This window comes from Hypanus sabinus, chromosome 2, assembly GCF_030144855.1.
Source record: "Hypanus sabinus isolate sHypSab1 chromosome 2, sHypSab1.hap1, whole genome shotgun sequence".
Lineage (NCBI taxonomy): Eukaryota > Metazoa > Chordata > Chondrichthyes > Myliobatiformes > Dasyatidae > Hypanus > Hypanus sabinus.
In genome coordinates this window covers 111,673,403-111,691,256 of record NC_082707.1, presented here as the reverse complement: position 1 = coordinate 111,691,256, position 17,854 = coordinate 111,673,403, and the positions used below count along the sequence as shown (strand labels likewise).

Genomic DNA, 17,854 nt, shown 5'->3' with positions numbered 1-17,854 from the left:
GTACGATAAAATGCGCTCTTGACCTCATAATCTACCCTCATTTTTGGCCATACACCATATTGTCTGCCTGCAGTGCACTTTCTGCAACAGCAACACGGTGTGAGATTACGAATACAGTTGGAGTGTTTCTCAGTACACGTGATGATAATAAACGAGTGACCAATCCTGTCTCAGATGAGACGTGGGGGCATGAAAAGGTGGTGAGAGAGCCTTGTTCTTGCGGATTGGTCATTCCTGTTTACTGCCATCCAGTGACAATGTGAGACAGCAGCCCATTCACCTGGGCCCAACAACATATTAAAGCTGCCTCCAGCTACGTCAAAGCCTTTTAAATAGCTGGATTGAAAGTCTGGTTATGGATTTACTTGTTTATGCCAATTCTGCTGGCCCATTTTACAGGTTTGTCTGATCGACCGTCCAACTCGCCAGAGATGCCTGTGTACTTACACCTTTCCAGATTCCTGCAGCATCTGCAGCCAGTGTTGTTGGTCAAACTCCGTCTCAGCAGCAAGTAAAATATTCCCCTGGAAGGAAGGACAGAGACTTGGCATTAATGCTTATTCATTTAGTGATAGTGCAGAGTAGGAGCCCCTGCTGGCCCTTCCATATACCCCAGCTCAGTAACCCTAACCTCGTCATCCCCGTCATGATGTGGACAGTTATGGTCTTTCCATGGCCATCATTGTTCTTGGCAAATATTTCTATAGACGTAGTTTGCCATTGCCTCCTTCTGGGCAGTGTCTACAAGACGGGTGACCCCAGCCATTATCAATACTCTTTGGAGGTTGTCTGCTTGGCATCAGTGGTCACATAATCAAGATGTGATATGCTCATATGACCATGCACCACCTGCTTCCATAGCTAAACTAATCACAGGACAATGTCTAATTAGCCTCTCCGGTACTAGGTGAGGAAACTGGAGAACCCATACATTCTGCGGGAAGGCTGCGCAGACTCTCCTCACAGATGTCACTGCATTCGAACTATGAACAACAATGCCCTGAGCTGTAATGGTGTCACAACAACCCGCTACACTGTCGTGGCGCACCTGAGAATCAAATACACAAAATGGCCAAGGAAGTGGTTTGCTTATCCAGTCAGGACGTTAAGAAGGACCAGGACAACAAATGTAGGCTGTCCTGTCTAAGGTTAGAGGGAGTTCCCCTCCTGAACTATATACCCCTCCATGTTGCTCATGTAGCTGCACATGGAGCGGGTGCAAGGATCACTGTGGCCACAAGTTCTCCTGCTGTGACCAGAGACATCTCCTGGACTAGATCTGACATACACGGGAACAAGAGGCTGCAGAGGCTAGTGGGCACAGCCCAGTCATCCCCCACCATTAACAGCATCTACAGGAGGTGTACCCTCAACAAGGGCCCCCCGCATACGTGTCATGTCCTCTTCTCGCTGCTGCCATCAGGTAAGAAGCCTGAAAGTCCCACACCAGCAGTTTCAGGGTCAACTACTTCCCTATAACCACTGACCTGCACCTGCACACCTCTAGCCCTACCAGAGAAACAGAATGTGACACACCTCCAGTTTCAGGGTCAACTACTTCCCTATAACCACTGACCTGCACACCTCTACCCCTACCAGAGAAACAGAATGTGACACACCTCCAGTTTCAGGGTCAACTACTTCCCTATAACCACTGACCTGCACCTGCACACCTCTACCCCTACCAGAGAAACAGAATGTGACACACCTCCAGTTTCAGGGTCAACTACTTCCCTATAACCACTGACCTGCACACCTCTACCCCTACCAGAGAAACAGAATGTGACACACCTCCAGTTTCAGGGTCAACTACTTCCCTATAACCACTGACCTGCACCTGCACACCTCTACCCCTACCAGAGAAACAGAATATGACAGATTATTTCCTGTTTTTCTTTCAGCACTAGTCTTGCCTTTGCACCGCCTTTTCTCACTTTATGCATTAATTTCTATTCCGTGTGCTATGTGCTCGATGCTGCTGCAGGCATTGTAGCTGTACCTCACCATAGTCGTGCACATGGCAACCAAGTCCAGTTAACAGCAAAGCATCCGTCTCTGCTAGAATGGTGAGTCACACAAACAGAACAAGGAATACCAGCCATTAGATACTCATTTTACATGAATTCCTTTCTTCCCTCCCCACAGCTCCCCCGCTCCCAGAGTCTATTCACCTACACAGAGTTACACAGTAGTGAAACAGGCCAGGGTGCCTACCTGAGCTAGTTCCATTTGTATATCCTTTCTTGACATCCTTCTAAAGCTTTGTCCAAATGTCTTTCAAGCTCCTCTGCCAGCTCATGTCAAATACCCACTGCTCCCCCAGCAGTGTGAAAAACTTGCCCTCCAGGCCCTCTCCCTTAACGCCTGTGCCCTTCGATCCTCCTGTCACCATTCACCGTAACAAGTCCCTCGTGATTTTACAAACGTCTATAAAACCACGCTTCAGCAGAGAGACAATAGACCAGTCTCCCCAATAACTCAAGCACTCCAGTCCTGGGAACAACCTGCTCTCCCTCCACTTGCATGACGTTCAAGAGGTTGACGAAATGGTTCTCAGATTTTCTTCCTTTCTTGGCTTTGATTCTATCTGTAGATCTAGTATTTCTGTAGGATGCGGTTGTAAGAGGGGTAAGGAGTTGCCTCCGTACCAGCTGAACTAAGGTTTTCATGCAATAGAACTTCTACTAATTAGACTCAATCCCATCTCTCTGGTTTTGTCTGTGTCTAGATAGGAATGAAGGATTGCAATGGACAAGGACTTCACTTAACGACAAAAGCCCTTACGGCCAGATCACTAATCCCGGAGATGACAGCCGATTACCCGTCTGACCGGGTTTACCCCAGCTGACAGCGATGACCCGTCTGTCCGGGTTTACCCCAGCTGACAGCCGATGACCCGTCTGACCGGGTTTACCCCAGCTGACAGCCGATGACCCGTCTGACCCGGTTTACCCCAGCTGACAGCCGATGACCCGTCTGACCCGGTTTACCCCAGGTGACAGCCGATGACCCGTCTGACCCTGTTTACCCCAGCTGACAGCCGATGACCCGTCTGACCCGGTTTACCCCAGGTGACAGCCGATGACCCGTCTGACCGGGTTTACCCCAGCTGACAGCCGATGACCCGTCTGACCCGGATTACCCCAGGTGACAGCCGATGACCCGTCTGACCAGGTTTACCCCAGCTGACAGCCGATGACCCGTCTGACCTGGTTTACCCCAGCTGACAGCCGATGACCCGTCTGACCGGGTTTACCCCAGCTGACAGCCGATGACCCTTCTGACCGGGTTTACCCCAGCTGACAGCCGATGACCCGTCTAACCGGGTTTACCCCAGCTGACAGCCGATGACCCGTCTGACCGGGTTTACCCCAGCTGACAGCCGATGACCCGTCTGACCCGGTTTACCCCAGCTGACAGCCGATGACCCATCTGACGGAGTGTTAGAAGGAGGAAGGCTAGCCTGGCGTCAGCGTTGTGTCGCTGGGCTACAGAGAGAAGGCTCTGCTGAACTGATCGATTGGAGACATCGAATCTATTGCTCACAAGTAGATCTGTTGTAATTTCCGAGTGAAGCCAGCTACCTGCTCACATTGCAATCTACACTCCGAAGCTCCCCGACAGTCGCAGCTCAAGAAGGCGCTCAGTATGAGGGTCAGGAGGTCACGTTGCAGTTGTATAAAACTTTGTAAAGGCCACGTTTGACAGTTCTGGTCACCACGTTAGAGGAGGACATGGAGACTTTGGAGAGAGGGCAGAAAAGGTTCACCAGGATGCTTCCTGGATCAGACTGGATCTGCTATCAGGAAAGGTTGGGCAATGTCGGCGCTTTCTTGAGAATAGATTTAACATGAGGGCAGAAAGTTTAGAGGAAATTTGTGAAGCAGGGAGAGCAGTGAATGGGTGACTGGGGATTGATCCCCAGGGGAGGCAGATCACTGGGATGTGATGCCCAGGGGAGGCGGGTGACTGGGTTGAGGTTCCCCAGGGGAGGTGGGTGACTGGGAATTGATCCCCAGGGGAGGCAGATCACTGGGATGTGATGCCCAGGGGAGGCGGGTGACTGGGATGAGGTTCCCCAGGGGAGGTGGGTGACTGGGAATTGATCCCCAGGGGAGGCAGATCACTGGGATGTGATCCCCAAGGGAGGTGGGTGACTGGGAATTGATCCCCAGGAGAGGTGGGTGACTGGGATGTGATGTCCAGGGGAGGTGGGTGACTGGGAATTGATCCCCAGGGGAGGTGGGTGACTGGGATGTGATGCCCGGGGGAGGTGGGTGACTGGGAATTGATCCCCAGGGGAGGTGGGTGACTGGGATGTGATGCCCGGGGGAGGTGGGTGACTGGGAATTGATCCCCAGGGGAGGTGGGTGACTGGGAATTGATCCCCAGGGGAGGCAGGTGACTGGGAGGTGATGCCCCAGGGGAGGCGGGTGACTGGGAATTGATCCCCAGGGGAGGTGGGTGACTGGGATGAGGTTCCATAGGGGAGGTGGGTGACTGGGAATTGATCCCCAGGGGAGGTGGGTGACTGGGATGAGGTTCCCCAGGGGAGGTGGGTGACTGGGAATTGATCCCCAGGGGAGGTGGGTGACTGGGATGTGATGCCCCAGGGGAGGTGGGTGACTGGGAATTGATGTCCAGGGGAGGTGGGTGACTGGGATGTGATGCCCCAGGGGAGTTGGGTGACTGGGATGTGATGCCCGAGGGGAGGTGGGTGACTGGGAATTGATCCCCAGGGGAGGTGGGTGACTGGGAATTGATCCCCAGGGGAGGTGGGTGACTGGGATGTGATGCCCCAGGGGAGGTGGGTGACTGGGAATTGATCCCTAGGGGAGGCGGGTGACTGGGATGTGATGCCCCAGGGGAGGCGGGTGACTGGGAATTGATCCCCAGGGGAGGTGGGTGACTGGGATGAGGTTCCCCAGGGGAGGCGGGTGACTGGGAATTGATCCCCAGGGGAGGTGGGTGACTGGGATGTGATGCCCAGGGGAGGTGGGTGACTGGGAATTGATCCCCAGGGGAGGTGGGTGACTGGGATGTGATGCCCCAGGGGAGGTGGGTGACTGGGATGTGATCCCCAGGGGAGGTGGGTGACTGGGATGAGGTTCCCCAGGGGAGGCGGGTGACTGGGAATTGATCCCCAGGGGAGGTGGGTGACTGGGATGTGATGCCCCAGGGGAGGCAGGTGACTGGGATGTGATGCCCCAGGGGAGGTGGGTGACTGGGAATCGATCCCCAGGGGAGGTGGGTGACTGGGAATTGATCCCCAGGGGAGGCAGGTGACTGGGATGTGATGCCCCAGGGGAGGTGGGTGACTGGGATGTGATGCCCAGGGGAGGTGGGTGACTGGGAATTGATCCCCAGGGGAGGCGGGTGACTGGGATGAGGTTCCCCAGGGGAGGTGGGTGACTGGGATGTGATGCCCCAGGGGAGGTGGGTGACTGGGATGAGGTTCCCCAGGGGAGGTGGGTGACTGGGAATTGATGTCCAGGGGAGGTGGTGGAAGCAGATACAATAGCAAAGTTTCAAAGGCACATCAACTGGCAGGATACACACCATTCATTCAGCATCACGATTGATCCACTGGTCTAAGTTTTGGGTAACTCCTTTAACCCCTTGTGTCATATTGTAAAGTTCCTGCTGCACATTGTACAGGAAAATTAGTTTTTCCCTGATTTGCAAAAGTGTTCATTTCAGTTTTGCTGATTAGGGGATGTAATAAACGCTGAAAGGAAAGGGACTTTCCAGTAACCACACTGAGCTGGCCAAGGCCAAGAGATTAACTCCTACCCCCACCGATGACCCCTTCTCCCGTCTCCTCTTCATGGACACCCTGCTCTGGATCTCTTGATTGCTAATTGCCAACAGGACATCAACCGCCTCGACTTCACTACACTCTGTTCCAATTCCAACCTCACTCCTTCCAAAAGCTCTGCTCTCCACTTGCTCTAAGTAAACTAAATAAGCATATTTAGTTGTTTGCCTGTTCTCCATCTCCCTCTGGTGCTTCCCCCTCCCCCTTACTTTCTCCCGAGGCCTCCCGTCCCATGATCCTTTCCCTTCTCCAGCTCTGTATCACTTTCGCCAATCTCCTTTCCAGCTCTCAGCTTCATCCCAATGATAGTCTTCTCCTAACATTTTGCATTCCCCCCCCCCCACTACTTTCAAATCTCTTACTATCTTCCCTTTCGGTTAGTCCTGACGAAGGGTCTCGGCCCGAAACCTTGACAGTTCCTCTCCTATAGACGCTGCCTGGCCTGCTGCGTTCCACCAGCATTTTGTGTGTGTTGCCAAGGGATTATTCACTGAGTTTCATTACTTCAATGGGCTGCATTTATTTATTGATTTCTAATACAATTTAATTTAGCAATTCACTTAAATCAATTGACTCACCGCTCCTACCCATCCCACAGCTCACCAATGCTCAATGTAATTAACAGAATTCTTTGTGTTGACTGCACTGTGCACCACGGAATGAATTGCTTTTAGATAGATTAAACAGGCCATCAAAATTCATCAGTTCTGGCAGTCTTGTTTGAGTTGTGACATTGCAGGAAATGTGGATCTTGCAGTCCCAGGGTGCTGGCTCCAGCTACTCTGAACCCACAACCTCAACACCACTCTCAAGGGTACTGAAACACTCCTGGGATCTCTGACCTTCTCCTCAACTCCCCAACCACTCATGGGGCTTCTGACCCCTTTCTCTTGGCCACTCCCAGGATCTCTGGCCTCTCCTGCACCCTACCATCAATTTCTATGATTTTTGACCCCACTCAGTCACTCCTGAAATAATTGAGTCTGACAACTAAATGGAGACCCACTTCCGCCAGGGATGCCTCCTGGGTTAGACTGGATTTGCTATCAGGAGAGTTTGAGAAAATGTTCCAGAAGCAGACTTCAGCAAATTACTGCAGCCTATTCCACAATGTGACCTGCTGTGTCTGCAACAATTCTGATTTACTGATGTTCTACAGTGAAGGCAAATCCTTTCACGCAGTTGACAGAACACAATGACACTGTAAATCAAGAAGGACAAGGATTACTGAGATTAACAGGGCATGGGACATTGATCTAAAGCTGTCTCCACAAGGCTGTTGCCTCAGCAAACTACCCAATAACCTCTGAATCATAAACTGCACTACACTACAGATTTAACAGATGTTACCGGGACTCAAAGGCGTACAGAGGTTGGACAGGCTAAGTCTTAATTCCGTGGAATATGTTCCTCACAGAGGTGCATAGAATCGCAAGGGAGGGGCAGCGAAGAGTGAATTCACACCATTGTTTTCTCAGGGTGGGGAACCAAAATCTAGAGAGCATATATTTAAGATGAGAGGTTAAAGGTTTAAAAGAGACCTGAAGGACAATTTCATCATGCAGAGAGTGGAGTGTATATGAAATGAGCTGTCAGTCAGGGAGTCACAGAAACAGTCCCTTCAGCCTGTCTAGTCCATGCCAAACCATTTGAACCGGCTACTCCCATCGACCACAACAAAGACCATAGCCCTCCAAACCCGTACCATCCATGTACTTATCCAAACTTTTAAACATTGAACATGTGCTGGCAGTTCATTCCACACTCTCATGATCCCCTGAGTGAAACAGACTGCTATGTTCCCCTTGAACTTCTCACTTTTCATCCTTAACCCATGACCTTTAGGTGTAGTCCAACCCAAGCTCAGTGATAAAAGCCTACTTGCATTTACCCCCATATCAAGAGGACCCCAATCTCGTCGTAGGGTTTGGAGGCTTGTGTGCCCCAATGACCCGGAGAGCTATGTTGGTTGGAGTCAGGGTTTTATGCTTTGGCTCTTGGTAGGGTCACCCCTGCCATACAGGTCAAAGGGTAGAGGCCTCTCCAGGTTTGGGGGTTCAGCTCAGGGCTAACAACCCTGACTGGTTTAACAAAACTGTTATGGAAACAGCAATGAAAAATCCTTCTAAATCTGTGCGCGATGGTATTAGAAGACACTAGACACTTGACACTAGAATACTACAGCACAGTACAGGCCTTACAGCCCTCGATGTTGTGCCAACCTATATAATCCTTAAAAAAAAGTACTAAACCCACACTACTCCATAACCCTCTATTTTTCTTTCATCCATGTGTCTGTCCAAGAGGCTCTTAAATACCCCTAATGTTTTAGCCTCCACCTCCATCTCTGGCAAGTCATTCCAGGCACTCACAACCCTCTGTGTAAAATAAATAAAAATAAAAACTTACCCCTGATGTCTCCCCTAAACTTCCCTCCCTTAATTTTGTACATATGCCCCCTGGTGTTTGCTATTGGTGCCCTGGGAAACAGGTACTGACTATCCACCCTATCTATGCCTCTCATAATCTTGTAGACCTCTATCAAGTCCCCCCTCATTCTTCTACACTCCAAAGGGAAAAGTCCCAGCTCTGCTAACCTTGCTTCATATGACCTGTTCTTCAAACCAGGTTACATCCTGGTAAATCTCCTCTACACCCTCTCCATAGCTTCCACATCCTTCCTATAATGAGGTGACCAGAATTGAACACAATCCTCTAAGTGCAGTCTCACCAGAGATTTGTAGAGTTGCAACATGACCTCTCTACTCTTGAACTGAATCCCCCTGTTAATGAAGCCTAGCATCCCATAGGCCTTCTTAACTACCCTATCAACCTGTGCAGCGACCTTGAGGGATATATGGATTTGAACCCCTGTTCATCCATACTCTTAAGTAACCGACCATTAACCCTGTACTCAGCTTTCTGGTTTGTCCTTCCAAAATGCGTCACCTCACACCTGTCTGGATTGAATTCCATCTGCCATTTTTCTGCCCAACTCTGCAGCCTGTCTATATCCTCTTGTAACCTTCGACAACCTACAGCTCCATCCACAATCTTCCAATCTTTGTGTCATCTGCAAACTTACTCACCCATCCTTCCACCTCTACATCCAGGTCATTTATAAAAATCACAAATAGCAGGGGTCCCAGGACAGATCCCTGCAGCACTCTACTAGTCACCGACCTCCAGGCAAAATACTTTCCTTCCACTACTACCCTCTGCTTTCTTCCTGTAAGCCAATCTTTTATCCAAACAGCCAAGATTCCACTGATCCCATGCCTCATGACTTTCTGGGTGAGTCTCTCGTGGGGGACCTTGTCAAATGCCTTGCTTAAATCCATGTAGACCACATCTACCGCCCTACACTCATCAATTTATTTTGTTACCTCTTCAAAAAACAAATTAAGCTCATTAGGCACAACCTTCCCTTCACAAAGCCATGTTGACTATCCATGAGTAGACTGTACTTCTCCAAATGCTCGTAGATCCTATCCTTAAGAATCCTTTCCAATAGTTTGTAGATCACCAACTTAAGACTCAGCAGTCTATTGTTCCCAGGATTCTCCCCATTACCTTTTTTAAACAAGGGAACTACAGTTGCCATTCTCCAATCCTCCTGCACCAACCCTGCAGCCAAAGAGGATTCAAAGATCATTGCTACTGCTCCAGTGATCTCATCTCTCACTTCCCACAGCAACCTGGGGCATATCATGTCCGGCCCTGGAGACTTATCAATCTTGATGTTTATAAGAAAATCCAACACTTCTTCTTCCTTAATCTCCACATTGTCCAGCAACCTTGATCACCTACCTACAGGAAAGCTATATTAAGGTCGAAGGAGTACAGAGAAATATTCCTGAGTCTCCACCCAGAACTAGCATGACTGACAATAGTGAAAACCAAGCTACTGACACACCAGAGATGGAGGATCTTCATGCTGCCCTAAATGCCAACAGTGTTACAGGCAGGAGAGTAGATACCCCTCATAATTTTGTATAACTTTATCAAATCTCCTCTCATTCTCCTATGTTTCAAGGAATTAAGTTCTAACCAATTCAATTTTTCCTGATAACTCAGGTCCTCCAGTCCTGGCGACATCATTGTAAATTTTCTCTGTACTCTTTCAACCTTATTTACATCTCTCCTGTGGGTAGGTGATCGAAGTTGAACACAATTCTCCAAATTAAACCTCACAAATGTCTTATAGGAAGTGGTAGAGGCGAGTAAAGTAGCAATATTTAAATAACTTTTGGTTAAGTGCACGGATATCAGAATCAGAATCAGGTTTATCATGTGACTTGAAATTTGTTAACTTAGCAGCAGCAGTTCAATGCAATATATAATATAGAAGAGGAAAAAAAATACACAAAAATAATAAGTAAATCAATTACAGTATACAGATATTGAATAGATTAAAAAACATGCAAAAAACAGAAATACTGTATATTAAAAAAAGTGAGGTAGTGTCCACAGATTCACTGTCCATTTAGGAAATGGATGGCAGAGGGGAAGAAGCTGTTCCTGAATCGCTGAGTGTGTGCCTTCAGGTTTCTGTACCTCCTACCTGATGGTAACAGTGAGAAAAGGGCATGCCCCGGGTGCTGGATGTCTTTAATAATGGATTCTGCCTTTCTGAGACATCGCTCCCTGAAGATGTCCTGGGTACTTTGTAGGCTAGTATCCAAGATGGAGTTGACTAAATTTACAACCTCTGCAGCTTCTTTTGGTCCTGTGCTGTAGCCCCCTCCCCCGACAGTGATGCAGTCACGGTACATCTATAGAAGTTCTTGAGTGTATTTGTTGACACACCAAATCTCTTCAAACTCCTAATAAAGTATAGCCACTGTCTTGCCTTCTTTATAACTATATCAATATGTTGGCACCAGGTTAGATCCTCAGATCCCCAGGAACTTGAAACCACTCACTCTCTCCACTTCTGATCCCTCTATGAGGATTGGTATGTGTTCCTTCATCTTACCCTTCCTGAAGTCCCGAATCAGCTCTTTCAACTTACTGACATTTAAAGGATATGGGTCAAACGTGGGCAACTAGGACTAGACTGGTGAGATGGCCAGCATGGACCATTTAGGGACAAAGGGCCTGTTTCTGTGCCATGTTATTCTATTCATTTTTTAATACTTGAACCAGACCGCATATGTTTTTGTTAGAACTGTGAGAGTTAGAAACCCAGGATAAAATTCAATCAGAGCACTTGACTTCTCTTGAAGAGATACATCAAATACAGATTATCACTCAGGATACTCAGCCATGATTTTAACTGTCAAGTTCCAGTTGTACAAAATCTAAAAGAATGGTAGATTTGTTCAAGTACTTACTGTTTCTAAATGATTCATTCTGAAGGGGAACACAGAGGCTATGTGGGAAGGAATGGAGTGAGCCCACGCCTATGGTGAAATGTTGGGCAGGGAGAGTTAACAGAGTGGAACCGTGAGATGGAAGGTATTTAGATTTTACGAAGTTGTTTGACAAGGTGCCAGGTGTGCATATATTAAGAGCTCACTGTATTGGAGGAAGTCTGTCAGCATGGATTGAAAATGCAGATTAACCCAGGGTACCTCTAATTGGTAGGCTGGTAAAGAAGGCACATGATATTTTTGTTTTTATTAGTTTTCAAGAGTCAGGAAGTTATGTTGCAGTTCTATCAGACTATAGTCAGGCCACGTCTGGAGTACTGTATTTAGTTCCTGTTACCCCAATCCGGGAAGGATGTGGAGGTTCTGAAGGGGGTGCAGAAGAGGTTTATCAGGAAGCTGTCTGGATTAAAGGGCATGCACTCTCATGAGAGGCTGGACAGTCTAGGGTTGTTTTCTCTGGAGTGGTAATCTGATAGAAGAGTGAGAGGCATAGACAGGGTAAATAGTCACTGTCTTCTTCCCAGATGTTTAATTCCAGAGATACCTGGCATGTGCTACTGGGGTGGTACTGGAGGTGTTTCAGGGACTCTTAGACAAGCACATAAATATGCAGGAAATGAAGGGAAATGGACCATGTGCAGGCAGAGGGATTATGCGTCATTAGCCTAATTAGTTTGGAACAAGACAGTGGGTTGAAGTGCTGTACTGTTTTGAGGGAAATCTGCGTGTGTCACAGGAAACAAGGTGAATGAATGGGAAGGAAAGGATAGGAGCTTGTAGGAGGGTTACTGGGTACCAGGAAAGAGTGGCAGGTAGGAACAGACCTCTGTATCAGCCCCAAGCAGCCTTTCCACTCTAAACCCACTGCACCCTGTTCCAGACCGCTCCAGTTTATTGTACTGATTTACTGAGATCCAGCGTGTAACAGGCCCTTCCAGCCCCTCGAGCTGTGCCACCCAGCATCCCCCAAGTTAACCCTAGCCTAATCACGGGACAATTTACAAAGACCAATTAACCCACCAACTGGTACATCTTTGGACCGTGGGAGGAAACCGGAGCTCCCGGAGGAAACCCACATGGTCACAGGGAAAACGTACAAACTCCTTACAGGCAGTGGGGGGAATTGAACCTGGGTTGCCTGTACTGTAAAGTGTTGTGCTAAGCACTACGCTACTGTGCCTTGGATTTCATTCCATTTTGACTCTAGCATCCCAAGAGAAAGACTCATGGGCCATTCCCACTAAAAGCCACAATAAATTTCCCATTGATAGATCCAGACTTACATGGAAGTCATCGTGTGAAATTTTCATCACAAAGGGCATGTTGGCCTCCTCCTTTGCCTCCACAATACATCCGCCCAGCGGAATCACTCCCTGCAAAACAAGATCACAGATCAACTATGATTACAATCCACAACTGTGGCTGGATTCACAGAACACCAGGTTCAAAATTAGTCTCAGATTCAACCAAGGTTGTCGAGTGGTGTGGAGTACATCACGTAATCTGGAAGTCATTGACCCTATCCCCATACCACCTGTAAATTATTGTCATTTGCAATGACCCATTGTTGGCAGCAAAGTTATAACCAAGGACTTAGTGGGAGACGGAAAAGCTCAAAAGAGGATGAAATTGATTTTGAGAGAGACAAAATCCCGGAAGACAATCAGGTGTGAAGTATGGAATGGAGATAGTGAAGTGTTGCAGTGATAAGGTAAAAAAAGAGGGTGGGACGGCTGGGATACAGAAGGTAGATTGAGTGGAAGAAGCAGGAAGGGAGAGGGGAGTATATATTAATAGCAAAAGGATAGTGAGGGATAAAATTGATCCCTTAGAGAATCAGCGTGGACAGCTATGTGTGGAGCCAAAAGAGATGGGGGAGATTTTGAACAATTTCTTTTCTTCGGTATTCACTAAGGAGAAGGATATTGAATTGTGTAAGGTGTGGGAAACAAGTAGGGAAGTTATGGAAACTATGATGATTAAAGAAGAGGAATTACTGGTGCGCTAAGAAATATAAAAGTGGATAAGTCTCCAGATTCTGGCAGGATATTTTCTAGGACCTTGAGGGAAGTTAGTGTAGAAATAGCAGGGGCTCTGACAGAAATATTTCAAATGTCATTAGAAACGGGGATGGTGCCGGAGGATTGGCGTAATGCTTATGTTGTTCTATTGTTTAAAAAGGGTTCTAAGAGTAAACCTGGCAATTATAGGCCTGTAAGTTTGACATCAGTGGTGGGTAAATTAATGGAAAGTATTCTTAGAGATGGTATATATAATTATCTGGATAGGCAGGGTCTGATTAGGAACAGTCAGCATGGATTTGTGCATGGTTTGGTCATGTTTGACAAATCTTATTGAATTCTTTGAAGAGGTTACAAGGAAAGTTGACAAGGGTAAAGCAGTGGATGTTGTCTATATGGACTTCAGTAAGGCCTTTGACAAGGTTCCACACAGAAGGTTAGTTCGGAAGGTTCAATCGTTAGGTATTAATATTGAAGTAGTAAAATGGATTCAACAGTGGCTGGATGGGAGATGCCAGAGAGTAGTGGGGGATAACCGTTTGTCAGGTTGGAGGCTGGTGAATAGTGGTGTGCCTCAGGGATCTGTACAGGGTCCAGTGTTGTTTGTCATATACATTAATGATCTGGATGATGGCGTGGCAAATTGGATTAGTAAGTATGCAGATGACAGTAAGGTAGGCGACGTTGTGGATGATGGAGTATGTTTGCAAAGCTTGCAGAGAGACTTAGACCAGTTAGAAGAGTGGGCTGAAAGAGGGCAGATGGAGTTTAATGCTGATAAATATGAGGTGCTACATTTTGGTAGGAATAATCCAAATAGGACATACATGGTAAATGGTAGGGCATTGAAGAATGCAGTAGAACAGCGTGATCTAGGAATAATGGTGCATAGTTCCCTGAAGGTGGAATCTCATGTGGATAGGGTGGTGAAGAAAGCTTTTGGTATGCTGGCCTTTATAAATCAGAGCATTGCGTATAGGAGTTGGAATGTAATGTTAAAATTGTACCAGGCATTGGTAAGGCCAAATTTGGAGTATTGTGTACAGTTCTGGTCACCGAATTATAGGAAAGGTGTCAACAAAATAGAGAGGATACAGAGAAGATTTACTAGAATGTTACCTGGGTTTCAGCACCTAAGTTACAGAGAAAGGTTGAACAAGTTAGGTCTTTATTCTTTGGAGCGTAGAAGGTTGAGGGGGACTTGACAGAGGTATTAAAATAATGAGGGAGATAGATAGAGTTGACGTGGATAGGCTTTTTCCATTGAGAGTAGGGGAGATTCAAACAAGAGGACATGATTTGAGAGTTAGGGGGCAAAAGTTTAAGGGTAACATGAGGGGGAATTTCTTTTCTCAGAGTGGTAGCTGTGTGGAACGAGCTTCCAGTAGAAGTGGTAGAGGCAGGTTCGATATTGACATTTAAAGTAAAATTGGATAGGTATACGGACAGGAAAGGAATGGAGGGTTATGGGCTGAGTGTAGGTAGGTGAGACTAAATGAGAGTAAGCGTTCGGCACAGACTAGAAGGGCCGAGATGGCCTGTTTCCATGCTGTAATTGTTATATGGTTATATGGTGATATGTACTGTATTTTCTTTGATAATAAATTTATTTTGAGCTTGGAACATTGCCAGAACTGCCCTCCTTCCATTGACTCAAATTACATTTCCCCTTGCCTCAGAAGAGTACCCTCAAGCACCCCTCCAACAAGAGAAGCTACACTGGACCTGGTTTGGGTAATGAGCCTGGCCAGATAACTGACTTTTCAGTGGATGAACAGTTCGGGTACAATAACCAGAACTCCCCAAGATTTAAGCTCGCTCTAAATATGGACCTTGGAGGAGAATATGAAATTGGAGCGGAGTAAATTGTAGCTGGTGTAGTGGCATCTGCTCCGGACTTCAAGGCAAGTGGTCGCAGGTTCGAATCCGGTGGCTCCTTGCACACTTTCCAGTTGTACTGGGTTGAGCACCGAGCTAGCAATTCGGCCTCATAAAAGAAAACAAAACGCTAAAGAAATGACAAGGTTGCCACTGGATGCAACAAACAAGGTGTGAAGAGGAGTATATATAAATAGGGCAAATTACAACAGCATTAGGCAGGAACTAGAGTTAATTGGGAATTGCTATTTTTGAGCAAGTTTACATCTGATATAACCATATAATAATTACCGCATGGAAACAGGCCATTTCGGACCTTCTAGTCCGTGACGAATGCTTACTCTCACCGAGTCCCACCGACCTGCACTCAGCCCATAACCCTCCATTCCTTTCCTGTCCATATACTTATCCAATTTTACTTTAAATAACAATATCGAACCTGCCTCTATCACTTCTACTGGAAGCTTGTTCCACACAGCTACCACTCTCTGAGTAAAGAAGTTCCCCCTCGTGTTACCCCTAAACTTTTTCCCCCTAACTCTCAACTCACGTCCTCTTGTTTGAATCTCCCCTACTCTCAATAGAAAAAGCCTATCCACGTCAACTCTATCTATCCCCCTCATAATTATAAATACCTCTATCAAGTCCCCCCTCAACCTACTACGCTCCAAAGAATAAAGACCTAACTTGTTCAACCTTTCTCTGTAACTTAGGTGCTGAAACCCAGGTAACATTCTAGTAAATCTCCTCTGTACTCTCTCTATTTTGTTGAAATTTGGTGACCAGAACTGTACACAATACTCCAAATTTGGCCTCACCAATGCCTTGTACGATTTTAACATCACATCCCAACTCCTATACTCAATGCTCTGATTTATAAAGGCCAGCATACCAAAAGCTTTCTTCACCACCCTATCCACATGAGATTCCACCTTCAGGGAACTATGCACCATTATTCCTAGATATGTGGAGGGTGCTCAAAGACCAAGCACACAGAGTACAAGACAGGTATTTTCTAATAAGCAAAGAAAGGATGGCAGGGTAAGAGAATCTTGGATGTCGAGGGAAGTGATAAACTTGGTCAAGAAGAAGTATGTAAAGCTTGGGAAGCTAGTATCAAACAGAACCCTTGAAGATTTTAAAGAAGCCAGAAAGAACTCAAGAAGGGAATTGGGAAAGCCAGGAGGGTCTATGAAAATAGATTTGGCAAATAGGATTAAAGAGAATCCAAAGGCATTCTATACAACATCAAGAGCAAAAGGTCAACCAGGGAACGGGTAGGACCACTCGAGGATAAAGGGGGGAATATTTGCTTGGATGCAGAGGATGTGAGTGAAGTCCTTAATGGTTACTTTACATCAGTATTTACCAAGCAGAAGGACATGCTTCAGAAATGAGGACAACAAAGAGAAAGGCAGAGGAACGTCTACAGGATTGCTTCAAGTTGGTGGGTTGGGCAGTGTTTAAAGACTCATCTGTGAATCTGGATGAATACACCATGGCTGTCATGGAGTTCATTCAGAGTCTTCCCCAAACAGAAGCCTTGGATGAACCATGAAATCTGCAATCTGCTGAGGACTAGATCAGAGGCATTCATGTCTGGCGACCATGAATGTTACAACAAGTCCAGGTTCGATTTCTGGAAAGCCATCTCACGAGCGAAGTGACAATTCCAGACTAAACTCAAATCAATGAAGGGTGCTTGACTGTCGTGGCAGGGCTTGAATGCTGTCAGCTCTTATTAAGTTAAATCAAGCGACATAGCCGACAACAGGGCTTCACTTCCAGATGAGCTCAATGCCTTCTGTGCTTGCTTTGACCAACAAAACATGGACGAACCTTCATGAGCTCCCACAGCCTCTGATGATCCAGCGATTTCAGTTTCTGAGGCCAATATGTGAGCAACTTTCTGGAGGGTAAACCCATGGAAAGCATCTGGCCCACGAGAGGTACTTGGCTAAGAACCAAAGACCTACTGTCTGGAGTGTTCACAGGGATCTTTAACCTCTTGCTTCGGTCGTCTGAGATACCCACCTGCTTCAAGCAGGCTTCTATTATACCGGTGCCTAAGGAGAAGGTAGTAACCTGTCTCACTGACTATCGTCCAGATGCAATTACATCACAGTGTTTTGAGAGGTTGGTAATGAAACTCCAGCCTGAGAAGCAATTTGGATCTGCCCCACTTTGCCAATCGGTTGAGATGCCATCTCATTGGTTCTTCACTCAACTGTGAAACACCCGGGCAATGAAGATGCAAAGGTCAGGGTTTTCTTTATCGACTGCAGCTTGACATTCAATACCAACATCCCCTCAAAAATAATCAATAAGCTTCAAGTCCTTAGCCTCAATACCTCCTTGTGCAATTGGATCCTCAATTTCCTCACTTGCAGACCCCAGTCAGCTTGAATGGCAAAAACATCTCCTCCACAATCTCCATCACCACAAGGCTTTGAGCTTAGCCCCCTGTTTACTCACTTTACATTTAATACTGCGAGGCCAAGCACAGCTCCAATGCCATTTTAAATTTGCTGATGACACCACTGTTGTAGGCCAAATCAAAGGTGGCAATGAATTAGCATATAGGAGAAAGGTTGAAAATCTGGCTGAGTGGTGTCATAACAACCACCTCTCATTCAAGGTCAGCAAGACTAAGAGGCTGATTATTGACTTCAGGAGAAGGAATCCAGAGGTCCATGAGCCAGTCCTCATTGGGGGATTAGAGATGGAGACTCAATAACTTTAAATTCCTCAGTGTTATTATT

The 17,854-nt window shown here is 46.9% G+C and overlaps 1 protein-coding gene across 4 annotated transcripts in view; it reads right to left on the bottom strand.

Annotated features, from left to right (window-relative positions):
* The window catches only part of plekhd1 (pleckstrin homology domain containing, family D (with coiled-coil domains) member 1), a 260,555-nt gene that overhangs the window by 226,674 nt on the left and 16,027 nt on the right, over positions 1–17,854 (bottom strand). For all 4 annotated transcript variants that reach the window (XM_059952091.1, XM_059952083.1, XM_059952066.1 and 1 more), the window contains exons 3-4: positions 12,477–12,566; positions 448–524 (exon numbers count right to left, since the gene is read on the bottom strand). In XM_059952091.1, the coding sequence (XP_059808074.1) occupies positions 448–524; positions 12,477–12,566 (167 nt within the window). The remainder of the gene's footprint in view (positions 1–447; positions 525–12,476; positions 12,567–17,854) is intronic.